Source organism: Squalius cephalus (assembly GCF_949319135.1).
Source record: "Squalius cephalus genome assembly, chromosome: 24".
NCBI lineage: Eukaryota > Metazoa > Chordata > Actinopteri > Cypriniformes > Leuciscidae > Squalius > Squalius cephalus.
The window spans coordinates 20,782,090-20,809,924 of NC_137145.1; the positions used below are offsets into that span (position 1 = coordinate 20,782,090).

A 27,835-nucleotide genomic window follows, 5' to 3' on the forward strand; every position below is an offset into this window, starting at 1 on the left:
ATGTGCTTTTGTAATGTATTTCATATTTTGAATTAGCTTTAATATATTTGTCAGTTTTAGTTTTAGTAATTTTTCTAATTTTTCAATTTTTTAAACATTTCTAATTTTTGTCAAAAAATGTTTGTTTCATTTTTTTATTAAGTATTAAAGCACCGGTTTCACAGACAAGGCTTAAGCAAGTCCCAGACTGTTTGAGCTGTTTTAACTGAAAGAAACTTGCACTGAGATATCTTAAAATACATCAGTGCTGTTGTTTTGTCTCAAGATGCACACTAATGTTTTTCTCTAAGGCACAGTTAAATGTCCTAATTGAACTAAGGCATAATCCTGGTTTAATATAAGCCCTGTTTGTTAAACCGGGCCTATATTTCATTTTATTTCAGCTTGATTTAATTTACGAAAACACTTATTAACGTTTTAATAACGTTTATTAACGTTTTAGTTTTGGTTAACAATAAAAACACTGGACTGGAGCTGTTGATATGAGCCCACATTGCACATGCATCACAACAAATTATAATTTCTCCCAAATTATGCAAAACTAGTTGATGCGGTACGGTAGTTTAGTATAGTCGTGTATGTTGTCATGTAGAAAAAAAATACATCCAAGAGACCTTTTAACCTAGAAGGCATTTAGCCACATTGCACCCCAGAGAAGTTATAAAGCCATATGTAAAAGTTTGCTTTACAACATCATCTGAAAGCTGAATTAAAAATATGACTGCCCACTAGTGGCTAAAATACAAAATACATAAACAACAACAACAACAACAACAACAACAATAATAATAATAATAATAATAAAAAAACATCCATTGAAACATTCATAAACATACTGGTGTGTACAATTAAACGTTATAATTTATTTGTAAGATTTCACACTCAACGTTCAGCTACAGACATTACGGACGTATTCCCGGAACCATATATTAAAAGCATTTGTTTCCCTCGCAGACCCGGATGTTTGTAATTGACGCACGCCCGTGATGTTGTAACTTTGATTTCCGCAGCTGTTAGAGGGTCACGTTTGTAGTGTAAGCTCGGGAAGAGTTCATTCATTTGTAATAGACATCTTCAACATCTGTTTTCACACAGGGTGAAAATGCTGAGGACGGTGGTGTGTCGGGCAGGGAGCGGCCTTTTAAAGGTAACACACGTGCACTGCTGATCTGTAGGACTGTCCCGTCACTGCTTGACACTTCTGCTGAATTCTGTCTTGAAGTTCATTTCGAAATTAAATCGATTTAAACGAGTTCGTTCGCACGTTTCTTTTCGAGATAATATTCTAAATATTTAACATAAGTATTATGAATTTCTTTGAAGACGTGATGATTGTTACATCAGCTGCTTGTTTCATCAGGCGTGTTATATCCCACATTACTGTGTAGTTCAGCTTCAAGCCTCATATGATTGATGGCTGGTGTCAGATATGTTTCATAACTTTTGAATTAAACAAACCGGTCTGGCAGATGTCAGAATGACTTTATTTGCCATTGCAGAGATACAGCGGAATTTATCTTCATCGACAACACACACACACACACACACACACACACACACACACACACACACACACACAGTACAAGTAGTAGGCTACAGAGTTGTACTCACTGATCTCTATTATGTTAATGGTTGTACAACATTTACTACACTACACAGTGCTCAAAGTTTTAATTTTTATTTCAATGTATATATATATTTTTTTCAATAAATTGATTTAATTATATATTTATATATATAATATTATTTTTGTCAAATCGATTAATCGCATCTAAAATAAAAGTTTGTGTTTGAATATATATATGTGTGTGTGTATATATATTATTATTTTCATGTGTGTGTGTGTGTATGACATATTAAATTATTCATAAAACATATTGATACATAATATATAAATATATAATAATATTCATACACAGTATTCTATTATATAAACTCAAACTTGTGATAGATGCGATTAATCGATTTGACAACACTTATGTGTATATATATATATATATATATTTTTTTTTTTTTTTTTTTTTTTTTTTTTATTTACTTATCTTATTATGCAAATATAAAAAAGGTTACCGGTCAAATGTTTGGAAACATTACTATTTTTTAGTATTTCTATTTTCTCCATGCTCATCAAGCCTGCATTTATTTGGTAAAAAAATATAAAATAAACCTATAATATTGTGAAATATTATTACAATTTAAAATAATGGTTTTCTATTTTAATATACTTGAAAATGTAATTTATTCCTGTGATCCTAGCTGTATTTTCAGCATCATTACTCCAGTCTTCAGTGTCACATGATCCTTCAGAAATCAGTCTATAGATGCTGACTAATTATCAATGTTGGAAACTTTTCAAAGAGAGACAAAAGAGACTTTTCAAAAACATTAAAAATAGTAATGTTTCCAAACTTTTGACCACTTGTGACTTGTATGTGTATGTGTGTGTGTGTGTATTTATTTAATTATCATATTTTTGAATTAATGCAAAAATTAATTTTATATATAGGTTTGCTGTGTAATTTGCTTTCATATACTACATCTGGTTGCGTTCTGTCTCTCTTCTGTGAACAGCATTCGCGTCAAACAGTGCCTGTGTTGTGGAGGACTCGAGCTCAGCAGCGATGGGCCTCCAGCCTTCCCATGAACACCGTGGTCCTGTTCGTTCCCCAGCAGGAGGCTTGGGTAGTGGAGCGGATGGGCCGCTTCCACCGGATCCTGGAACCAGTGAGTTCTCATCTCTTCTCCACGAATAGCTTCAATATATATGAATCACTTCCATTTCAAATATTTGATTTCGCCACAGGGTCTAAACTTCTTAATTCCAGTCTTGGACAAAATTAGATATGTTCAAAGCCTCAAAGAGATCGTGATCGATGTGCCGGAGCAGTCAGCAGTTTCCCTTGGTAAATCACAGCCATTCTGATCTTTTTCTCTCCCACTTTTATGGATTATTGAGATGAACTTAATATGATGTTTTGCTTTTAGACAATGTGACCTTGCAGATAGATGGAGTTTTATACCTCAGGATACTTGATCCGTTTAAGGTAAGTAGTTTGCTGCTTTATTCCGGTGTTTCTTTAGGCTTTCCTCTCATAATGTGCTGTTGTTCTCGTCTGAAGGCCAGTTATGGCGTGGAGGACCCAGAATATGCCGTCACCCAGCTGGCACAGACCACCATGAGATCAGAGTTGGGAAAACTGACCCTGGACAAAGTGTTTAGGGTATGAATGCCAGGCAATCTGTCAGCGACTTACAATATTGGATATACTATTAATTTGCGTGCTTAAGGATCATTTCGTCCTTTGGCAGGAAAGAGAGTCCCTGAATTCCAATATTGTCCACTCGATAAACCAGGCATCAGATGAATGGGGGATTCGATGTCTTCGATACGAGATCAAAGACATTCACGTTCCTCCACGGGTAAAAGAGTCTATGCAAATGCAGGTATGATGATTTACTCTTCACCTTGATCTCATAGATCTAAAGGACTGAAAGGAGCTCCTCTCAATCATATGACTGATGTGATATGAATGTCGTTCAGGTTGAGGCCGAGAGGAAAAAGAGAGCGACTGTTCTGGAGTCAGAGGGACACAGAGAGGCGGCCATCAACGTGGCGGAGGGTCGCAAACAGTCTCAGATTCTGGCGTCTGAGGGACAGAAGGCCGAACAGATTAACAAAGCTGCTGGTGGGCTTTTTACTTTGGTTTGGAATAATGTTAGCAGTTGAATAAAATGTTGTTGTCAAATCTGAAATCAAAATTAAACCAAAATTATCTTATTGTGAACAATTCATGGTATAACTTGCCCCACCTCTGAACTAAATTTCTTTTTTGGCTGATGCCACCAGGGTTATTATCGTAAACTAAAACCATAAAAAACTGTTTCATTACTTGAAATAAAAATAAATGTTAACTCTAATATTGAATATGAATTATTTCAGCTATTTATTATTTCTCTTTTTTGTTTAGTTTAAGTTGAAGTACTAAAATAACAAAAAATAAATAAACTAAAATGGAAAACTACTGTTTATAGACATTTTATATAATATATGTCTGTACACATATTTAAATGTCTATAAACAGTTCTTTTCCTATATATATAAACAATTATAAATTAAAAATGACTAAACTAAATGACTGAATTTAAAATAAATGAATACAAAAATTAGAAATAAAATCACCTTTAAAATATTATAGTAATATTATAATATATATATTATAATATACTAAAATAAGTTACACATAAGTAACTATAATAGTATCAATTATTATATATAACACTGGATGTCAGTTTTTACATTGAACAATAACAATATTTATAATCAATCAAATTTAAATAAATTGTGCAAATTGTTGTTAAATATTTTATTGTTTTTATTTATATTATTATGAAGAAATATAACAAACATTTTTCTTATTATTTTTAAATAATGCAAATGTATATTAATTATATGTTCATAATTAAATGAATGGTTGAATATTCATAATCCTCACTGACGTATTACTGCTCTTTTTCCCCTGTGCAGGAGAAGCGAACGCTGTTTTGGCTAAAGCGGAGGCGAAGGCCAAAGCCATCCGGCTGCTGTCCGAGGCGCTCACTCTGCAGGTACATCTCATCCTCTTTTGAAGAGCAGATCACACTTATAAACATGACACTGTATCTCAGTAGAGACTAGGAAATCAATTCTTCAGTCTGACTGATAGAGTATTACACCTGACACAAATATGGTGAGTTCAGACTGTTTAACATTATAAAGGCATCTTGTTGATGTCTCATAACTGTACAGAATGGAAATGCTGCGGCATCTTTAAGTGTGGCCGAACAGTACGTCTCTGCTTTCTCCAACCTGGCCAAGGAGTCCAACACCATCTTACTGCCCTCCAACACAGGAGACATCAGCAGTATGGTCACTCAGGTATGACTTCATTCTGTACCCGGATAAAGTTAGGAATAATTATGATTCATTGTTTTTGAACCAAGTCTCTTTTGTTCACCAAGGCTGCATTTATTTGATCAAAAATACAACAAAAGCAGTAATTTTGTGAAATATTATTTTCAATTTCAAATAACTTCGATATATTCTAAAGGTGCATTGTGTAATATTTAGGAGGATCTGTTGACAGAAATGCAATATCATATACATAACTGTTTTCAGTGGTGTATAAAGACCTTACTTAAAGGCAGGGTAGGCAGGTTTTTTCTAAAAAACTTTTCCCCAAATTTGTTTAAACTATCTTTATATACCAATACATAATTAAAATGTAAGTACTCTAAAAAAGAAAGTATAAAAATCGAGTGTCTGTAGTCCTCTCAGGGCTTTAATGAACCGTTATGTTTTCATTACCTTAGCATTTCTATCTACATACAGAAGTATCTCGTCCCCTTACATTGAAATGCGACGACATGTTTCTACAGTAGCCCTAAATGGACAAACACGTTTCGTCACTATGCTGTTCTTCGGGCAAAGCTAGCTAAAGCAGGGATGGGCAGCTTCGGTCCTGGAGGGCCAATGTCCTACAGAGTTTAGCTTCAACCCTAGTCAAACACACCTGAACAAGCTAATCAAGGTCCTCAGGATTACTAGAAAGTTACAGGCAGGTGATTTTTTCAGGGTTGGAGCTAAACTCTGTAGGACAGTGGCCCTCCAGGACCGAAGTTGCCCATCCCTGAGCTAAAGTCAGTGAATAAAACACTGACACAATGATGAACAAGTAACAATAATACAGTATTTGCAATAACATCATTTTACTGAATAATTAAGTAAACATCATTTCTTAGTTTATCTTTGTAAAGAAACCTCATTGCTTAACAGTCTCAGACGACGACATCTTTTCCTGTTGGCCACCGTAACCTCTGCTGGTTGCAATTCGCAACCTCACCACTAGATGCCTCTAAAAATTACACACTGCACCTTTAAAAATGTAATCTATTCCTGTGATCAAAGCTGAATTTTCTGCATCATTACTCAAGTCTGCAGTGTCACATGATCCTTCAGAAATCATTCTAAGATGCTATTATTAATTATTTTAAATTCTAATCAAATTTGAAAATATTACTGCCATAACAGTAATAGATGACTTTTAAAAACATTTAAATCTGAATTATTTTTAAAATCTTTTGACCGCTACTGTATATATGGCACATAAAATAATATCCTAATAATTAGAATCATTTTTAGTTTGCATGTATTCCTCATTGTTCTCTACCGTCTTCAGGCCATGGCGATTTATGGGAATTTATCAAAGACACCAGCTCCGAGCACAGCAGACATCGCGACCCCCGAGGCCTGGGAAGGAAATGCAGTGTCTGAAACTGAAACTGCACAGAAATAGGTTTGAGTCTCATTCTGGGACTAAAGACACAAACTGATACCTATTCTGTTTGTAGAGGACTGATGTGATAATTTACTTATGCTGATAAAATACCTGAAACACTATGGTGTTCTGTAATGGTGTTTAACTACTCAAAGATTTTATTGTGTGTGTGTTATGTTTTGTTTCTGTCTGTTATAAGTTTGGGATGTTTTGTTTCTAGTTCTTGTAAAATTAAAGGCCATTCACCATTATTCAAAGGTTTCTGCTATTCATATTTTCAATAAAAAATAAAAAAGTAGTAATATTCATGAGATTCAAATTAATTGCAAATGAATGAATTGATGAACTGCAGAACATTGGTAAATGTTGTATGGCTGGATACAGCTTTTTCCAAACCGATGTATTTTGAGAGAGTTAAGGTACGCCACATTAGCGAAACTTCTGTGAAATATTTCATGGGCGAGAAAGGTCCATTGTCTGTTGTAGAAGCATGCAGTTGCGCCTGTACACACTGTACAATTTTAGGGAGGACAAACTTTAAATTCACTAGGGCTTCCCCTGCGTGTGGTTGCTACATGGTCGTTATATGGATGAAAGTGGCAAGTGTTTGAAGGGTGGTATGATGGGAATATCAGTTCTGATCTGATGCGCCTCTGGAAGCGCAGGTCACACAGAAGTCACTTTCACACTAGAAATATTTCATAAGACAAGTGTAATGATATTTCCTGCATTTAGAAGTGCACTACAGCAAACTCAACAAAAAAAGTAGTTTATAATTCAGAGCTATTGCTACTTTTATATGGTTTTAAGTAGAGGGTCGTGTATGTATTATATTTAGCAAAAAAAATAAAAAAATAGTGATCAAGACTAGATAATTTCGTAATTTTTACTTTTTCCTGAAAATTGTGATATGTAAACTCACAATTCTTGCTTTTTTTTTTTTTTTTTTTTTGTCCCCAGAACTATTTAAAATTTGTATTCCCTGGTGGGAACTTTCGATAGAAAACCATGAAAAGCAAGCTGAGTTAAAATCTTTGTCATATACACTAATTCCACTGGTCTTGAGGCCACTAACACAAACATTTAAGTATCTCATGTAAAACTGCACAAAATAATACATTTAATCACATTTTAAAAGACATTAACCTTTATTGCAATTGTAAACATGTTTTGATCTTCAATCAATATAAAATTCTCCATCTTAAGTCCCATCAATGTCAATCCTGCTTTTGACAAGTTTGAACAATCATCCATTTGTTCTTATAAAAAAAATCCCAAATACGTAAACAGACTAAAATGAGTGTGCTTCTTGCAGGAAGGCATCGTTTACAACGGGAAGGAAAAATAAACTTACAAAATAAACTTACAATATAAGAAAGGCTCATTTTCATGAAAAACACAGAAAGTTAGAAACTCATATCAAGTCCAAGTCTCAATACTTGCCAGTTTGCCATGACTGTTAATGTTTGTGCAACAAGGGGAAAAATACTTCAGAAGGTTTTGATCCATTATTATCTGATCATTATTAAAATTCAACAAATGTAAAGCAATTATTTTTAATTAAATAACCATAAATTGACAGAAGTAAAATACCACCATAATTGGAAAAAAACTTCACTTTGGTCTGTGGAAATCAAATCAAATCACACATCCATTCTTTTTTTTTTTTTTTTTTTTGTGGAGTTTATGAAACCGAAGACACTTTAAGGCACCAAGAATAATTATTTGCAGGAAGAACAAAATAAGAATTCAATAGTTTCCTGTGCACATTCATCAGAGTTATAGGTCATTGAGATTGTAAATTACAAGTTAAAGGAGTGAACAAGTGATCTAACGTGGTAGTTTTAACATATCAGTGCAAACTTAGCACAAGATAGCGACCCTGACCACTCGCGCACACACTAGTAGCAGTAGTATCAATCAATCTATATTATTACTTCGTTCCATTTCGTTTAAAATAAAGAGCCACCTATTGTGCTAATCCTAGTGCTTCTACATACTGTACAGTTTCTCATCACAAGATGATGTTATTAAAAGAGTAAAAATGTGGGCAATATACCCACAATCTTATAAAAGCTCACTATTACGGTGAAATTTCACAGTGCATCCTGGGTGGCTCTTCTTAAAATGTACCTGAAGGACACAAGAGTGAATCTCATGAAACCCGTCTAGAACACAAAACAAGGGGAAAATATTGTATTGTAATTACCATCATATTGGTAGTAAAGTGTTTAATTTGTCATTTTTAATTTAAGTACTTTTATTACAATATTTGTTTAATGTAATATGGCTAAAAGATTATATTAATGAAAATGATCAATGAGAATAACACAAATGAAAAAAAAAAAAAAAAAAAAACTTGCTAATGGGGAATAAAAGTGCTTAATTGAGAAGAAAATATTTTACAATACAACGCTACACAGATTCCCCCACAAGGACGTATGTAGACACTGTCTGTCAAATAATTATTTTCTCTATGGCTTTGTAGTCTGTGAAACATGCTGATTTACCCTTAAGTGTTCTGTACAAAGTGAAATTGTATAAATCTATTGTTCAGAAATCTATAATAATAAAGATACCAGTAAAAATACTAGTATAACTATTAATTGCTATTTTTTTTTTTTTTTGCAGTGAAGTTAAGTGATGCTACCTTAAATGCCAGGCCACTGCTAACGAAATCATTAATGAATCGCAAAACAACTGACAAAAAAATAAAATAAAAAAATAATTATATATATATATATATATATAAATCTATTCATTATAATAATATATAGTTTATAATAATATATAAATTGTATGTATATAATATCATGTAAAGTATATTTGTAGTACAGATCAAGTATTTACTATACTGAATTGAACTTATGTAATGATAAGATTCTTCCACATTACGGTAATGAGAATTGTGGGGTGAAAGTGCTTAATTGTACTGAAAATAATGTTACTAAAAATGGGTGAAATATAATTTCTTATTTTGGGGGCGAAATATAAAGCAGATATTTCTTTATGAGATTCACCAAGAAAAAAAAAATCTTTTTAGATTAAACAGCACAAAAATCCAATCTCTCATCTCCATAAGAGAGTTTATTGCTTATGAAGCGCCCTGCTCTTCTGTCAAAGTTCACCTCTGAGTCGGGTGTGCAGATCCTCCTGGTCGATTTTGCCCGTCTGCTGGAACCAGCGGTGGTGGGCGAGCAGGGCCAGATTACGGCCTGAAATGGCGCTCATCTCCATGGCACTGGCCGCCCACTCCACGGCGTTGAGGTAGTAGAGGCGCTCGTGGAGGATGAAGGGAGGCGTCCTGCGGTGCGGCGGGTTGTAGGAGGGGTACGCGAGCCAGCGCTTCTCCGACACAGAGTCCCAGGACAGGAAGATTTGCTGCAGATGCTGCTGAGAAAGAGGCTGGGACGAGAAGATCTTCCAAACTTTGCTTTGGCTGGCAGGGCCTGGGCTGTAGCCCTTGGGAATCTTCACCGGGTTCAGAGAGCTCAGGCTCAGGATGTCGGCGGCTTTGTTATCCAGCGTGAGGACATCGGATACGAAGAAGTCTTCCGGCTTTTCTGTGGTGCCCAGGAAGGACACATTGAGCAGGCCGTGGACCAGCGTGGCCACCGTTTGGTGGTAACGACCGGGGAAGTGGGATGGAATGGGTGGAGAAAAGCCTGAGAAGTTGATGTCAGACATGCCCTGGTGGAGAGGTGTGGCGACTACAACTATGTCGTACATGGAGTGGGCGGCACCAGACTCACCAACGTAGTTCACCTCATAGAAATTTGTGACTGAACCTGACAGGCAACAAAAAAAAAAAAATTGGTAAATATGATCAGACTGTAGAGACACATTACCATTCAAAAGATTTTAACAATTTTTTTGTCTCTTATACTCAACAATGCTGAATTTATAGCAATACTGTGAAATATTATAACAATATGTTTTAAAATGTTATGTATTCATGTGATGCAATATCACATGATTCTTTAAAATCATTGTAATATTCTGATTTGATGCTCAATAAACATTTATTATTATCAATATTGAAAACAATTGTGAAAACATTTTTTCGGATTCTTTGATCAATAGAAAGTTCAAAAGAACAGCATTTATCTGAAATAGAATATTTTGAAACATTATTAATGTCTTTACTGTCACTTTAGGTCAGTTTAATATATCCTTGCTAAATAAATGTGTTAATTTCTTTGAAAAGAATCGTACGGACCCCAAACGGTAGTGTACATACTATATAAAAAGATTTACTATAATGTTCATAGTGGACTGTACCAATTTTGGATGGTCTCATCTTTATGGAGATGGCAGTCACACGAGCTGGAACAAGCTCGGCTTTGCTGTGGTACAAAAGCCCGGAACAAACCAACTTATTTCCTCCATCCACTGCCCACAAACCTGACTCGGCTCCTGCTAGTGCGACAGCGCCTACAAAAGGAATACGCCATATTCACACACTTCCATATGTATTAAATCAGTGTTTCCAAAATGCTTTTGCTGTAGGACCACATTACACATTAGACAACAAGATTATACATTAGATTACACAGATATAAAGTGTTGACCAAACACAACAACAAATTTGTGGTACAAAACTAAAACTGCTTTGCTGTTACATAATTACAGCACATGGTCTCTATGGCATTTTAGACCATGACAATTGTTTACATGATTAAGAAAAGGCAAAAAAATCTATTTGAAAGTTTTTTTATTTAAAAGTATGCTTTGGTTATTACATTTTTAAATGTATGTTGGTTTCATATCATTTTGAAAAATTTTATATATAAAAATAAAACAACTGAAACTGAAAAATGTCATGTGGTGTAACCAAATAATAACATATTTCCCTTACACTGCGAATACTTGTGAGTGTACACACCTTAATCATTATTTTCAGAAAAGTTTTAAATACATTTTTCAATGTAAAAAAATATATTTTTATTAGAAATATAATCAATCATAAATTTGTAAATCTCATTAAGTTTTTGCGGAGTCGCACCACATGACATTCTTCAACCTGAACTAACTTTGCCTTGTCACAAAAAGGTCAAATTATCTGATATTTTAAGAGACAAACAGTCATGATATGATTTCCCTGCATGTTTGCACACTGGTTGCACGAGATGATTTTGATTTGGCACAAACATCAAACATTCAGAGTATTATAAATATTTTAAGGCAGCGGCTATTTACACTGTTTCAATAGCAATAGATTCTATTTACACAAAAAACTTTGTGTTATATGCCCATTTGTTATGAATGCTGAAATGTCACAAACATCCTTTATAGTATAAACATACCTGCAAATCCATTGATTCGGACACTTTGGCCGTAGTTGACTCGTGTGATGGGTGCTACCATGTCATTAAGAAAGACCTGAGAGAAGCCCTCGGCCAGCATGGCCTCCTCCAGCGTCTGATTGACCAGAGTGAGGAAACCGTCTCCACCCATAGCATGCAGCAGCTTCTCCACGCTGGAGAACGAGTAGCCAAACTGCTGGTACTGATATATCCTACACAGAGGACAGAAAGGGACAATAAAAGGAACTTAAGAACTTACTGGTCATAATCATTCTATTCCTTACTAGATGAATTAAGGCGGCACGAAAGACAAACCTCATAAACTTGTCCAGTATGCCCTCCACCCACATATTCATCCGAATGAAGTGGAATCCATATCTCCAAAGCATGCGTATGAAATTCACGATGAACCAGTCGCTCTCTTCGAAGGTCAGCTCCTTCCCGTCAAATATCGCCAGTTTAGAAGATACATCAGCACGAGGTGACATACCTGATCAAAGAAAATGACATAAGATAGGGCTTTTCACACTTAACCCGGGTTGTCGTCGCTCTAAACCCTGCTTTTAACCCCAGGTTAAGGTTCACACTTTTAATTTAAAAGCAGAGTTAGCGTTTTTTACCCGGGGTTATGAAACCCTAGTCCAGATCAGGGTTAGCAACTCTCTAATGCGGTGCCAAACGTGTGAAATGATCTGGTGTTAGAATGTTACAGCTAGACGCTTAGCAACAGACAGCCAATCACATGCCTCACATGTTTGATTCGTAATACTTGATAGCAATGTATACAATTAGATTTTATATAAACCGATGCTGTGTTCGTCCAATCAGTAACACTGGCACTGCAAATATGCAAATAAGGACATTAACCCAGGGTTTAGGAATGTACAGTGTGAAACGACATCTTGTCTATACAATCTAAGTCTAGGTTTTTTTCATAGATATTGACATGGTTTATAAGAAAAATCATTTGTTAAAATGCAAGATTTATCTCTCATTTGAAAATGTATTAATTAGTTGATGTACATTTTAGAATATAAAAATTCTCTAATTTTCCCAGGGTAAACTATTTCAAGTGTGAAAAGCCCTGAAGTGACACACTTTAGTTTCCCCGATTAAAGTGAAAATATCCAGTTGTTTCGAAGAAGGACATCATAAGATTTCTTTAAACAGAAAGATCTTGAGAGGGAAGTGGACACTGACCGAGTCTGTCCAGAAAGTACTTCATGTGCAGGTTAAGGGGGTGAATAATGGATCCCCCCGTCTCATACTCGTATCCTCCAATGTTCTCAGTGGCCAGACGCCCTCCGACAGTCCCCGCCTCGAACACTTCGATCTTCACTCCCGGCCCAAACTCTTGTCTTAAGAAAAACGCTGTTGCCGTGCCTCCAATACCACCCCCAATTATTGCTGAAGAAGAAATGGACTCTTAATCCATCAGATCCCACCAAACACTCCCATTAACCCTATAAAGTCTACGGTCTCATATCTGATACATACATTTCTAAAAGCCTATTAATTAACAACATGAGAAAAACTTTACTGAAAAACCTGTTGTACACAATTTACTACATGCATTTTCATTTACATGCACTATTCAGAATTCAAATGTTTTTAGAAAGTAAAAGGCCTTTTAGTGTAATTGTCTTTTTTTGCTGTGAAATCTTAAAAAAAAAATGATCAAGTAAAAGAATAATTTTATATTGATATTAATATTTCAAGATGAGCACTTACTGAACTGAAGCAACTGAGGTTTATTTGATTATCCATACGTATTTTCTTAGAAAAAAAATCACATTAAAATGTGAGTATCAAATATGATACATCAGGCTTTTGAAGAATGTTTATTAATATATCTCTCAATCATCATTGTATTGCATTGCATTATATGTTTTCGCCCACAAAATCATTTAATTATGTAAATATCATCTTACTAAGACATATTATTATTAGATATATAGAGTGAAAACTGATATTTATGTGCATTTTATGCAAGCAGTCTGCTATACTGGTTTTACAAGCTATATACATTTTGGCCATATAAATAACATATGCTCAGTTTGGACTTCTGAATAAAACTGAGGTGTTTTTCTCCTCCTCAAGTGTGACCTCAATATTTCTCACTGTATCATCCTATACGAGCCATAAAAGCCTGGTGTATCAAATATTATACGAAATCTAAAACACACATGCAAACTTTTTGTTTTTAAATTTAGGCTAAAGGTTCAATAAACTGTTCCATTTAAAAATTGAGTTTTCTGACTATTATTTCATTGTAGGTCTTTAAAGGGTTAAAAGGTCTCACACCTACTAAAATAAATGAATGATGTGAATTTGACCATACCGATTTTCTTGGGTGGCTCTCTGACTTCAGGAGCAGAGGCAAAACCCCTGCGTCCTACTTGACAAAGCCCGATGAAGAGGAGAGTCTTCACCGAAAGGTGTCTCAGAGCCATTCTAGGGATTTAGTGCTTCACAAATAATAACATCTGAAAAAGAAATGGCAAGATAATAGGTAAACGAGGCATTTACATGAGTTCATAAAACTTTTCATTTAGGAAATGTACTTTGGAAGAAGGTGGATGTTCGAAATGTCTTCACTGACAGCAGTGTTTTATATCATCTAATAGCAAAAGTCAGATTTTGCTTTACAAAACAAATCATGTAGCTTGCTTCCAGATTTGCATTTTATTATCTAGTTGATAAAATATGTTAGAGAAAAATATTCTATGAAGGAATTTTCATGAATTTGCAGGGATGTCAAATGCAACACATTTGTGCAAATTGTATACGATATTGAATACTTCCATTACGTGCTATATATTAAGCGAAAAACAGTACGTGAAAAAAGAAGTATGTCTGAATTCAAAGTTCTCTGAATTCTGAAGTGTGCATAAGATGGACACTTTACAATCCCATGAGGCCACGGGAGAGGATTTGTGAATGGCAGTGAAGCGACCCAACTGACGCTGGTAGGTCACATGATAATGACAACATGGTAAATGTAGTCCAGATTACTGCACACATTCATACTACAGTACACACACACTCATACTATATATAAAATGTACTTTAACGGTTGCGAAGTAACTACTTATTTAAACTAAACACTACCTACTCACGAGAGTATGCATTTTTGGATGCAGCTTCTTAATTCAGCTATAAAAATGTGATGTCTAACTAAAGCAATTTTTGCTTATTTGAATTAGTATGTCTGTTTTTATTAATTTTGAGGAATACTGAATCTGTTTTTGTCCCGGGCTGCGTTCCAGTCCAAAATTGTCATGCCCTTCACTCGCTAACTTCCCTCCCTCGGATGTACGTCATTGCTTACGTTGCACGAGTGCCCACTACTGGCGGAAACTGCGGCGAGCTGAACTGGAACGTCCTAAGCCCTTGATCACTTGGAATCGGCTATGGAGTTGATTTATTTGCATTTTTTTTTTCTTTAAGAATTTGTGTAATGCAGCATACAAATGTTTATAGGTGTGTTCGGGTTGTTTTAAATAAAAAAAATATATAATTAATATATCATAGAGTTGTTTGTTGTGGTGATGATTAGATGAGATCTGTGGGGACGTCACAATCATACTGCATTGGGACATATAGGTGCCTGAAGTGTACTTTTGAAGTAGACTCGCTCCCTCGGTCAAAATCGAGGGAACGAGGGTCTGTCCATATAAACTTCCCTCGTCCACTTCACGAAGTGGAACGCACTTCAAAATGGCGGCGGGGATTCCCCCGAGGGGAAGTGCTTAGGGAAGTTCGCAAGTGCGTGTCTAAAAGTGGACTGGAACCCAGCACCAGTGAGATGAGCAAATGCCTGCTCAGTGCTCACATTTAGTCTAGCACTATTAACCATCATGTTCACTCAGCGCAAACAACGCCTCTGCACAACTCCAGTTTTCTCTCAACATGACAGGAGCTGTCAGTCAATAAATATATGAAAACAAATTATCTTGCGTTACTTGTTTGAAAAAGTAACTTAGATAATTTGTAATGTAACTTTTAAAGTAATGTTTTACTAGTAAATTGAAAAAGTAATCTGATTACGTACCTCGCGTTACTTTTGCGTTACCTCGCGTTACACTTTTAATGCGTTATACCCCCAACACTGGTAATGAGAAACAGTAAAATATCTTCATTACTCGTTCTTTTCATTGCGTCTATTTTTAAGGAAACATTTTTTTTTTTTTTACAGTCTATGATTGACACGCGCCTTTAAGACTATTTTCACCTGTGAAAACTCTTGCGTTCAGTTCAGTCTCGTTGAGCTCCGTCTGCTCTTGAACACAAGCATATGGATAAACCCAATTTACAGTTTCGACAGCCTGCTAATAATGTAAGCTGTAATAAAAATGTAAATCTTTAATCAATAGCGTTGATAAAAACTGCTGTATAGACAGAGAGGACAAAGTACAGTTAAGTCTAATCGATTCAAAACAAATTAGTTAAAGAAGTTAAACTTCTTAAGACTTCATGCCGACATTGTCATGCATGTCACGTCCACGTTTACGCAGCTGTCAAAACACCATACATCTCTCACCTCTGTAAATCTCGCTTTGAAAAGTTAAAATAATAAAGTGCGTGAAATCCAGAAGCAGATTCGTCCTTTGAGAAGAAGTACGGAACCGGAAATAGGAAGAACTCCATCCATGGCGGAAGTGGCGTGAATATAGTGGCAGCATGCTTTGGTGTGGTAGTAGGAGGTGACCTTACTGTAGTATTATTGAAGCATTTTGGTGTCAGTTGCTCAGTTCAAACAGATGCATTTGTAAGGTTTCAGTAGTGGTTTCCAGGAGTTGTTAGTAAAACGTGTTCGTTGTGATTCATGGCTTTATAGAGTCGCTGGTTAAAGAAGACCTGAAGCAGTGGATGTGAGATCAGGAATGGCAGAGGCTCATCAGGCTCGCGTGCAGAAGGCAGTGGAGGACATGGTTCAGAGTCTGGAGAGAGATCACATCCGGAAGATGCAGGTGAGGATGATGAGGAGGAGGAGGAGGATGACCTTCAGATTCTTCAGAAGTAACTGATCTGAGGGACAAGATGATATGATATGAGAACACTGTTGCTCTTTGTGGCTCAACATTCATTTCAGTTTTTATTTTATTTTTTATGATATGAATAGGAATGATTTATTCAATGTTCAGCAATATTGTTAAAATTATTAAAATTTAAAATAACTGTTTTCTATTTTATTATATTTTACTGTAAGCAGCCATTTTCAGTATCATTAGATGCTTGTCACATGATCCTTTAGAAATCATTCTGATATGATGATTTGATGCTCAAGAAACATTTAATATATAATTATCAATGTTGAAAACAGTTTTTGCTGCTTAATAATTTTAGGGAAACCATGATGAAAGTACAAAAGCATAGCATTTATTTGAAATACAAATCATTCATCACTTTTGATCAGTTTAATGATTCATTGCTTTTTTTTTTTTTTTTTTTTTACATATTCACATATTAATTGTTTGGGGTCAGTAATTAATTAAAGGAATTAAAGCTTTGCCATCACAGGAATACATTAAAATTTAAAATGTAATCAAATAGAAATCAGTTATATTTCACAATATTACAGTTGTATTATGCATTTTTGATTAGAGTGCAGCCTTGGTGAGCATAGGAGACTTCTTTCAGAAATGAACGACTCTTTCACAACGACCCCAAACTTTTTAACAAAAAAAGTTGTTAAAACTTTTTAATAGTCATATACATGTAAAAGGAATTAATATTAATATATTATTTATATACAATGGATTATACAAAAAATATATAATGTTAGTAATTATAATTAATTTACATTTTTATGGAATATTCTAAAAAATCATTCAGTAGTTTTTGTTAAGTGTAGTTTCCGTTAATATGAAGTAATATAAGATGTTTAAGCATAGTTTTGTCATTGATTCTGTTTTTCTTTCCCTCCCTCCTTTCTTTTCCTTTCTATACTGACTAGAAGTCTTTTAATGTCTAAAATATAGTCTTTGACCTCTTATTAGTCAGAGGTTGAGCAAGTAAACGTCTGCTAACACTGAAATGTGCTCTCAGGGCCGCATGTTCCACTGCAGTGCCGAGTGTTGTGAGCGTCCCGGTGAGTCCATGAACCAGGTGCACCAGTGTATCGAGCGCTGCCATACGCCGCTGGCTAAAGCTCAAGGACTGGTCACTAGTGAGCTCGAGCAGTTTCAGGTCAGTCGTTCTGTGCCATCATTTCCTCTTAATCTTCCAGCTGGAAGAGCGTGATGTGGAAGAACTCTTGATTCGCCCACAGGATCGTCTCTCGAGGTGTACGATGCACTGTAACGATAAAGCCAAGGACCTGTTTGACTCCGGGGCGAAGGAGCCTGCTGTGCGGGCGCTGATGGACAGCTGTGTGAGCAGCTGTGTGGACGAGCACCTGAACCTGCTGCCCAGTGTGACCCGCAGACTGAAGGACAGCCTGAACTCAATACCTCAGTGAAGAGCAGATTATGGCCGAAACTCATGGGTTTACTGTGAAGATTTGCTTTTCCAGAAGGTTGCTCTTTGCTGTCAGCGTATTGGCGAGTGGCGTGTGTTGATTACTGTGTCTGTATTGTTTGTGGCTTTTGTACAGGCAATAAATGTGACGAAATCAACTTGCTGTCTGTTGAATGTGTCCCAGGGAAACAGAAAAAAAAAAAAAACATTTTGATGAAAGAAAATAAATTCTATTTTTAGAACCATTAAGACTTTTTTTTGTATTGTTAAATCATTTTTATTATAATAAAACATATTTGTAGTAAATGTTTATTATAATTAAATTCAAGGCATTGTTTTATATAACATGCATAATAAAAAAAAAAAGTATGCTACATATATATATATTGTTGTATATATGTGTGTATATAAAATGTATATGTATATTAATAAATATAACACTTGAATTGAATTTTTAATTATAATGAAAATAAGATGTGTATTATTCACACATATATATAAAATGTATATATTTTATTTATATGTATGTTATAAAATATAAGTTTTTGTTTTTAATTATACTTTTAATTCTAATAAATGTTAAACAAATATAATTAAAAATACAATTTTTTTTTTACAACATATACATAAAATATTTACAATATACATTTATAAAAATAAATGTGTATATATATATATATTTACATAATAGCTATAAAATTTATATATACACATTTAAAAATACACATCTTCATAGTATTAACTTCTAAATTAACTTCTAAATCGGTGGTGGTGGTGGCGCAATGGATAAGACACATGCCTTTGGTGTGAGAGACCCGGGTTCGAATCCACTGTGAGGCACCAATGTGTCCCTGAGCAAGACACTTAACCCCTAGTTGCTCCAGAGGCGTGCGACCTCTGACATATATAGCAATTGTAAGTCGCTTTGGATAAAAGCGTCAGCTAAATGAATAAATGTAAATGTAAATTAAGTCTATAATAATTAAAATCATTGAAAATGTTCTAGGCCAGTTTTATTACTGCACTGAAGTGAGAATGAGATGTTTTTCATACTGGATAAAAAATTAACAATTCCTTCAGTCAGTTCTGTTTTAATGTACATCTCATAAGAATTTCTATCATACGATGCTTTGGTCCAACAATATTTACATTTCACCAAAAACACATTGTGTATAAATTTTCATTGGACACTTGTGGAAGTCACTTGAAATGCCCTGCTGGTAAACAAACACATGCCTGTTCAACCGTCACTGATCCTACATCAGCATGCATTGACTAAAACAACAACTATCATGTTAGCACCAATTTCAAACGACTGGAACAGTACAAAACCAATATTCAGTCCTTTTTTCTTTTTTTTTTGTAAAGAAAAAAATGTGGGAATGCCTGACCAATTAACAACCAGCCTAACAATAACAATGAGAAATGTTTAAATATAAGACAACTTTCAACAAATAATTTACAAACAGAATCAAAGAGCACTCACTCACAAGGAGCTCTGATACTGATATATAGTAAATTATTTAAAAGGCACCTGACTATTTACAAATTAAGGATACAAATAAAATGAATGAAATAATATACATGAGGTTAACAGAACATAAATAATAAAAAGGGGCTCGATTAGAGGCGGTGTTGGGTCACGACACACAGCGTGCGCTGCTGCTCTCTGCCTCTGGTGTGTCGCCTCTCCTCTCACTGGACGGAGAAGTGTAGAGGAAGTTACAGCACACATACAGAGGGAAAGACAAGAGCCGGCTGTCCAGGTTCATCACCACATATTCCTGTCAATGCGACACAAAGAAGTACTTCGGTCAAGTCAAGTAACTGCAAACAAAATGATTTTATATTTGACGTTACGATGACAGAATACCTGGTCTTTTTCAAGGGTCACAAGCTGGTAGCCGGTTGACCGGCTGCAAACCACTTTTCCACTGCTATCAAAGGAAGCAAGGCGCAATCTGAAAAAGAAATAAATAATAATTAGGTTAAATACTGAAGTAAAAATATATTTGATATTTTTAAAAATGTATTATTTACTTAAATATTAACTTGAAATAATTTTCAAAATGAATTATAAAGTAACTGAAATTATTAATTATACAATATTAATAAAAAAAAAAAAAAATAATAATTATGCTTAGTACCATATTAAAAACTGATTTAAAAATACATTTAACATTTTTTACTATTATTTAATATAGAATTTATTTTTAATAATTTATTATTAAATATATTAGTTACTAAATAATTAATTAATTATAAAGTAATTTAAATTATTCAATAATTTAATGAATTTATAAATTATTCAAAGCATATACATATATTCATTTTTAATAACATTAATTATTTTCTATAAATGGACAATTTTATTACTAAGAAACAATGTCCATATATGTACAGCATGTACAAACATATACAAGCAAACATTATTATTATTTGTAGTTTAGACCGTCTGTAGGAAGATGTATAAGATAAACTGCTATATTATAATACTCATTCCTTCATAATGTAACGCAATGTAATATAATATGAGAAAAATAACCAGATGTGTAACAGCTCACCGGTACGCAAGGTGGCGTCGTGGCTGTAAGCTGACAGCGCCTCCACATGGCTGACTGAGGGTGTTTCTCTTAAAGATTATGAAGCGATTTGTGTAAGTCACCAGCAGGTCAAAACCATAATTGAACCCCGTCCATCGCCAACAATACTGTAGAGACAACAAAAACACATAAATATTATTCAAAACAAAAATATGCAATATACTGTATAGCAAGAGTTCAACTCACATCTCCATCTTTGGTCAGTTTTCGTCCACAGCGCATGCTGTTCAGCTCAAACTCCTCTTTATTGGCCTCTTGTGGTCTGTAACCATCAGATTCACTCATTTGCAATTCAAACCACATGTTTAATGTGTAGCAGTGCAGGTGTTGGACGTTCTCTCACCCGTTATCATTATCATGTTCTGTCCTCAGCATGGCGAACCACTGCTGTTTGTACACGGTGCTCAGCCACTCTGATGAACACACAAGAGGAAGTCGGGTTAATATATATACGCCCCACTAATATCCACCTCGGATAACAATGGACCGTTTCAGGACAAGATGATGCATACTACACAGAAAAATAGCAAAAGCTTTCTCAAAAATATTTAATCTGACTGGATTCATGCAAGTTCTGGAAGTCAAGAGGAGAGTCACCGGGCGGTAGGATGTTGTCCCGTTCCAGCATGCGGGCGGAGGCCAGGTCATTAATGATGTACTGCAGGCGGATGAGTCGGAAAACGGGCACGAAGGGCATCCCGTCATCCGAGTTCAGAAAGGGCTCCTGCTCTCCAACCTCTGTGTACAAGTGTGGCAGTTAGAGGAAGATTATAGAAATGTGTTTGAGCATTTGTATGCGTGTAACGTACCACTTCTTCTTTTACACAGCCAGGCATCAGCATCGAGCAGAAGCTGTTTGATAGGACCGTCCCAGGATGGATTAAGCTGCAAGAACATCCACTGAAAAACAGAGTTAAAAAAATAATAATAAGCTGTGATGTAATTTCAGTGCCTAATTGTAACCCTATAAAGCCTGACATTCATTCTTTAAAAGTTTGGAAACATTAAAAATGTTTTATGTTTTTGAAAGAAGTCTCTTATGCTCACCAAGGCTGCATTAATTTGCTCAAAAATACAGTAAAAACAGCAATATTGTGAAATATAATTACAATAAAAAAGAAAACTGTTTTCTATTTAAATTTATTTTAAAATGTAATTTATTCCTGTGATGCAAAGCTGAATTTTCAGCATCATTCTAATATGCTCCAGAAACATTATTATTATCAATGTAGAAAACAGTTAAGTAATTTTTATATATATATATATATATATATATATATATATATATATATATACACACACACGTGTTGCATCATATTTTAAACCCAAATGTTCTATAATTAATGTATGAAATATTAAGAAAACACAAGTTGCTTTCTTAAATCCACTAAACATTATGTTTAGAAATATCAGTAACAGTATAAAGTGTATTCTTTTTTTCTCCATATATTGTTGTTCTTTTGTTATTATTTTCTCACAATCATCAAAAATAAATTTAAATGTATTAAATTTCCGTCTACTTCCTGAAGCATGTTGAAACCAGCAGGGGGCAGAAGACACGTGGATCATGTCCCACATCACCTACCTTTTTCAGTGCTGTGTAGACATCCATCTCCACTTGCATTACGAACAGATCGGAAGACTGAATAAGTTGTTCCATAATTTCCACCCTACACACACATACTAAATGAGACCAAACATTTATAAAAACTAAACCTTCAGATGCATAAAGTAAGACTGTACCCGAGCTCCTTCATGAGGTCCACGTTCTGATGCGTCATGAGGTTATTGAGGAGCCACTCTAAACACCTGCAGTGCACATGCGACATGCTCATTATGTCACAAGAGTGGTGGAGAATAATGAAGGGAATCAAACAAGACTACTGACTTCTTCATGACGGAGTCCAAGCCGTACATGGTGGCTGAGTTATAATAGCTGCACACGGTCTTCACATTCACGTTCTCCTTCATGGTCTCTCCACACTGCTGGATCAATCCATCCTGGGAAAGACAAAAGGCATATTATTAAGGATGACACTAGAAAGACAACCTGCACCAGTGATTAAAAGTGTAGTTGGTGGCTATAGGGGTGTTGCTATCTGGTTGCTAAGGTGTTTCTGATTGGCTGTGCATTTGTCGCTTTCTGCAGCAGTGAGGATTTTTTCTGCTTGTCTTGACATTCCACTAGTTCAGATTTGTATTGCCTTGTCAACGTTTGCACTTGTTAAAAACACAAGAATCATATTATAAATATAAACTATTACACATTTTTCAGATAAGCTCTTTACAAATGAAAAAAATAAAAAATATTTGGGGTCTGTTTTAACAGAAGTCTCATTCTCACCAAGGCTGCAAGTATTTGATAAAAACACACAAAAACGATAATACTGAAAATTATTATTACAATTTAAAATAACAGTTTTTTGTTTGTAATATAATTATGAAATTTAATTTATTCCTGTGATATAAAGATGAATTTTCAGCATCATTACTCCAGTTTTCACTGTCACATGATCCTTCAGAAATCAGATGATTATTATTATTATCAATGTTTAAAACAGTTGTGCCTAAATATTTTTGTGGAAATAGAAATCTTTTGTAACATTTTAAAGGGATGGTTCAGAGTAATTTCAACCCAGGGTCCTTTGCACCATGACCTCGAGCCAAACACCCCCCCAGAAGCTTTTATTCCTTTGGTCGAACATTATTAAAGTTAGAGCTTATTTAGAGAAATCAGCCGGATGGCTTAGTGCAGGCGCTAATGGATCCAAGGTTGTATCTCGTAAATGACCCCACTAATAATGGTACCAAACTTCTACAGTACTACAAATAGGTTCTGTACTCATAAAACAAGGCATTGGAAAGTTTGTAAGTACATCAGGAGTTTATTTAAATAACACTTGCCTGATGGCTTATGCTAACGCTAACCCGGACGTCGAGGTCACTTCCGTGATTTGGGAAAAAAAGCTTCTGGGGGGGTGTTTGCCTCGAGGTCATGGTGCAAAGGACCCTGGGTTGAAATTACTTCCGAACCATCCCTTTAAATGTCTTGACTATCACTTTTGATCAATTTAATGAATCCTTGCTGAATAAAATTACTAATTCTTTTTTTCTTTTTTACATACTAAACCCAAACCTTTGAATAGTAGCTCAATAACACATAGACATTATAGTTATTAAAATCGAACTGAAACTCTAAGACAGCCATACATTCATTAAAACTTTCGCTGAAAAATTACAGCATAGATGGCAAAACCCATTCATACGGATATGTCACTATGACTATCAAAAGTAATTCTAGTGGATTAGATAACTTTACGTTGCTAACAAGTTGATTAGCAGAATTCACAACCACATTTTTGGAAAGCAAAAGTTTGCAATAAATAAAAATGTGTGCACATGATCAAAAATGTAAGATTGGGCACGTGACAGAGAAATCGCATATCTTTACGGATCAGACGCTGTTTTTAACCCTAGACATACTCACCAACTGAAGCATACAAGCAGCAGCGAGAATATTAACAACCCGACTTGGTTTGATCAATACGTCATCCCTGTAGAGTGACCCGAAAACCACTTGCAGGGCTACAGATGGAGCAGAAAACAAGGTCAGGATATGAATGTTTGGTGTCCACAATACAAATACAACAACTTAAATGTGTTCATTGCATCAAGGCGGTGTAAAATCCTCACCCTCAGTGTCAATATTTTGGTCTGGGATCTCAAGCTCAATAACCATCATGTTAGACTCCTTCCAGGATCCACTGAACATGCTGGAGAAATAGCCAGACTGTTTTCAAACAGGAAAATGAAAGGGGGAAAAAAAACATTTAAATCAAGAGTGAAATGAGTAGTCTGTTATCAGGAGAAGTGAACAGCTGGACCAACCTGACACAGGTATATTTTATGCAGGTTCCACTCCTGCCCCAGGGCACGGATCTGGATGTCACTGTTTTCTCCATTCAGGAATAGCGTCTGGTAGATGTACTTAGAGGTGCTTTTCAACTTCTTCCTGTCCGCAGAAAAAAAACAAAAATTAGACATCTATTCAATTATTTTTTATTATTTTATTATTATAAAAGAAAGAAATGAATACTTTGACTCAACAAGGATGCATTAAATTGATCAAAAGTGACAGTTAAAGGGGTGGTTCAGGATTTTGGACATCGGACCTCATTTCCAAGTTAGCCTGGGTGTTATTTATCAGTGGAGACAGTTTTCAACATTTTTCACCCAGTCCTTCCAGTTGCATAGTTCGCCGGTGCTAGGCTAGCGCGAGTCAATGGTAACTGCTAGCCTGCCATTAAAACAGTTTTACCCACTCCACAGTACACCAAAAGCAAATAAATTATAACGCCAGACTATCGATGTAAATGTCTGTTGAGAGAATAAGGTTAGAAATCAAACTACTCTTGCATCTCAATGATCGCATTACATTTACAGGAACTAGTTTCTCAGCAGCGGCGGAGTTTTACTTTGCTCCGGTTAGTACTGCGCCGAAAAGTAAACACAGAACAGAAGCGCACTACAGTCGGGACTCTAGCTAGTAGTAGTCTCGGTTGCCTAGGTAACTTAATATCACTCCGCCGCTGCTGTAGATGTGCTAATAAATACAGGGAACAAAGTATAACTATTGCAATGCGATGAAAGGGTAGTTTGATTTCTAACATTATTCTCTCAACAGACATTTACATCGATAGTCTGGCGTTATAATTTATTTGATTTTGGTGTACTGTGGAGTGGGTAAAACTGTTTTAATGGCAGGCTAGCAGTTACCATTGACTCGCGCTAGCCTAGCACCGGCGAACTATGCAACTGGAAGGACTGGATGAAAAATGTTGAAAACTGTCTCCACTGATAAATAACACCCAGGCTAACTTAAATGAGGTCCGATGTCCAAAATCCTGAACCACCCCTTTAAGACATTTATATTTCAAATACAGTCAAACTAAAATGTATTCTGACACCTTCAACATTTCTCACATTATCACAGTTTATTCGCTATAGTTGAGAAAATGGTAATAAAATATGACAAGAACTCAGAGTTATTAAATCAATTGCTATTTCACTGGTTTTGGCCATCCTTCTGTTAGACTGTCTCACACATTAATTATGTTGAATGGCTGTCAGCTGTTAAATTTAAAAACACAATTAGATAATAACAATTTAGCTCAACCAATTAACAAGCAATGCTTCACTTTGTTCAGTCTGAGGTGTAAAAACTTCGCATTAGCAAATACAGAAAACATGGCCAGGTCAAAGTGTCTGAATAATTTTTGGTCCCAAATTTGTATAGACTTTACTGGTACTCTACTGTATGAAGAAAATTTGGGTATAATGTGTCACAGTTTACTTTATTTTGCTATCCTCACTTATATAAATGAACTAGAGTGTCCTGCACCCACTAGTAAAACAAATATATTGGTTTGACTGTAAATGCTGTTCTTTAGAACTTTCTATTCATCAAAGAAACAATTTCCACAAAAATATAAAGCAAAACAACGGTTTCCAACATTGATTATAACAAGAAATGTTTCTTGGGCAGCAAATCAGCACATTAGGATGATTTCTGAAGGATAATGTGACATTAGCTCAAAGTTGTGAATGTAACCTAAGCGTCAAAATTGAAATATCACATAAAATATTGGCGAATAAAGCAACGTTTACATCCCATGTGTTCAAGAGAAAAAAAATCATGGAAACATAGCTATTGAAGACTGGAGTAATGATGCTGAAAATTCAGCTTTGCAATCATATGATATTTTAAAATATATGAAAACAGTTATTTTAAATTGTAACAATATTTCACTGTATTTTTGATCAAATTAATGCAGGACTGTGAGCGTAAGAGACTTCTTTCAAAAACCAAAACTTCTTATCGACCGACCCCAATCTTCTGAGCGGCAGCGGTGTGTGTATTCTGAGTCTGACCTGCGTGGCGTGTCCAGCTGGCTGTCCTCTTCGTCCGGCTCGCTGTCACACTCACAGCGGGAGCTGCGTTTCCTCTTCCTGCACTCACAGCTGTGTCTGTTTCCAGCGCACTGCCTCTCCAGGGCCTCCTCCGGGCCCCGGGCCGACGACTGGAAGCGGCTCCCGAGTGAACCCATGATTATTCAGCCTACAGACAAACACTACTCATTTAGTCATGTAACTAAACTGCTTCACAACACCACTGACCTGGCATGACAGCTGTACAACCAATGCATTTTAACTTGGTACCACTTGCAGAAAGCCTAAACATCATTCAATTTAAGCACTGTATGGATGTCAGGGCGTGAAGTCAGGTGACAGGTGGTGAGTGAGATCCCTTTCCACTGCTCAATTTACTTAGCTTGCAATATCTAAAGTTATTTAGCCTAAATTTCATTTTGCAGTGGTTTCATTTAGGTCCTGTGAAGCTCCAGTCTTGGTTTAGTACAGAAACAGTGACTTTATGCTGTCAGAATAATTATTTCACCATCAAGAGCTTATTATTTTTCCATAAGCTGTGTATTAAAGTCGTGTGTATGTTAAGAACCATAAATCTGGCCTCTTGTAAACACTCACCACACGCTTCTGCCTCTCAAAACACTGGACACACCCTGGACTCTGCTCCTCAAGCGCTGCGCAAATGCATTATTAGCCGTGTTATGAACGCATATTATGGCTGTTACAGCATCAAAATCGTCTGTTTAATGTATAATGAATTAAGCAGCAGTTTGAAACAACAGCAGACTGCTAAATAACAGAGGTATGTGTCTCTCCTCCACGTCACGGCGGTGTGTGCTGGTCATCGGGCGCTGCTGCCCCTCCTGTCGCGGAGACGCCGCAACACTTTCCGCACACTGAAAAACAAAACAACTCTCTTTTTTGTTATGAATTATGAAATCGTTAATTTTTTACGAAAATAAAAAAGATTGACTGTTTATGTTCTTCTATGTCATAAAAAATATATTATTTTACCGTCTTGTTTAGTGTAATTCTACGTTAAATGTTGTGTTGACATTTTATCTAAGTTTTATTATTTAGCGTTCATCTCAGTGGTTAGTTGTCTCTCTGCCTTGTATTATAAATGTACAATAAGCATAAAACGATAAATATTTTGAATTTAATTATTTATATAAATCAATTAAATTATTTGAAACGCTTTACACATAATACACTGTGCAAT

General features: G+C 35.4%; 4 protein-coding genes across 6 annotated transcripts; 2 read left to right on the plus strand and 2 right to left on the minus strand.

Moving 5' to 3' along the window:
* The first annotated feature begins 952 nt into the window (after nucleotides 1-952).
* Nucleotides 953-7,153, plus strand: stoml2 (stomatin (EPB72)-like 2). Its single transcript, XM_079860623.1, has 10 exons — nucleotides 953-1,147; nucleotides 2,572-2,724; nucleotides 2,804-2,903; nucleotides 2,986-3,044; nucleotides 3,120-3,221; nucleotides 3,310-3,444; nucleotides 3,542-3,686; nucleotides 4,526-4,605; nucleotides 4,787-4,915; nucleotides 6,216-7,153. The coding sequence occupies exons 1-10, from the start codon at nucleotides 1,103-1,105 to the stop codon at nucleotides 6,330-6,332; spliced, it is 1,065 nt and encodes a 354-aa protein (XP_079716749.1). The 5' UTR covers nucleotides 953-1,102; the 3' UTR covers nucleotides 6,333-7,153.
* A 2,036-nt stretch (nucleotides 7,154-9,189) lies between these two features.
* pcyox1 (prenylcysteine oxidase 1) lies at nucleotides 9,190-16,249 on the minus strand. The gene is made up of 7 exons (XM_079860428.1): nucleotides 16,164-16,249; nucleotides 13,962-14,106; nucleotides 12,821-13,027; nucleotides 11,936-12,110; nucleotides 11,621-11,832; nucleotides 10,596-10,748; nucleotides 9,190-10,102 (listed from the first exon to the last, which is right to left on the minus strand). The coding sequence occupies exons 2-7, from the start codon at nucleotides 14,071-14,073 to the stop codon at nucleotides 9,432-9,434; spliced, it is 1,530 nt and encodes a 509-aa protein (XP_079716554.1). The 5' UTR covers nucleotides 14,074-14,106; nucleotides 16,164-16,249; the 3' UTR covers nucleotides 9,190-9,431.
* Nucleotides 16,242-18,240, plus strand: fam136a (family with sequence similarity 136 member A). Of its 3 annotated transcripts, none has more exons than XM_079860432.1 (4): nucleotides 16,242-16,316; nucleotides 16,461-16,593; nucleotides 17,672-17,812; nucleotides 17,895-18,240. In XM_079860432.1, exons 2-4 carry the CDS (start codon nucleotides 16,507-16,509, stop codon nucleotides 18,081-18,083), a joined length of 417 nt encoding a protein of 138 aa, XP_079716558.1. In that variant the 5' UTR covers nucleotides 16,242-16,316; nucleotides 16,461-16,506; the 3' UTR covers nucleotides 18,084-18,240. The 3 variants fall into 3 exon arrangements, with proteins under 3 accessions (XP_079716558.1, XP_079716559.1, XP_079716557.1); XM_079860433.1 differs by having other exon boundaries at nucleotides 16,278-16,326; XM_079860431.1 differs by lacking the exon at nucleotides 16,242-16,316 and having other exon boundaries at nucleotides 16,333-16,593.
* Nucleotides 18,241-19,075: 835 nt separating this feature from the next.
* gmcl1 (germ cell-less, spermatogenesis associated) lies at nucleotides 19,076-27,483 on the minus strand. The gene is made up of 15 exons (XM_079860429.1): nucleotides 27,232-27,483; nucleotides 26,617-26,803; nucleotides 24,574-24,697; nucleotides 24,379-24,475; nucleotides 24,173-24,270; nucleotides 22,574-22,686; nucleotides 22,429-22,494; nucleotides 22,271-22,355; nucleotides 21,495-21,585; nucleotides 21,283-21,423; nucleotides 21,029-21,098; nucleotides 20,872-20,947; nucleotides 20,647-20,792; nucleotides 19,956-20,043; nucleotides 19,076-19,866 (listed from the first exon to the last, which is right to left on the minus strand). The coding sequence occupies exons 2-15, from the start codon at nucleotides 26,790-26,792 to the stop codon at nucleotides 19,723-19,725; spliced, it is 1,515 nt and encodes a 504-aa protein (XP_079716555.1). The 5' UTR covers nucleotides 26,793-26,803; nucleotides 27,232-27,483; the 3' UTR covers nucleotides 19,076-19,722.
* Nucleotides 27,484-27,835: the final 352 nt, after the last annotated feature.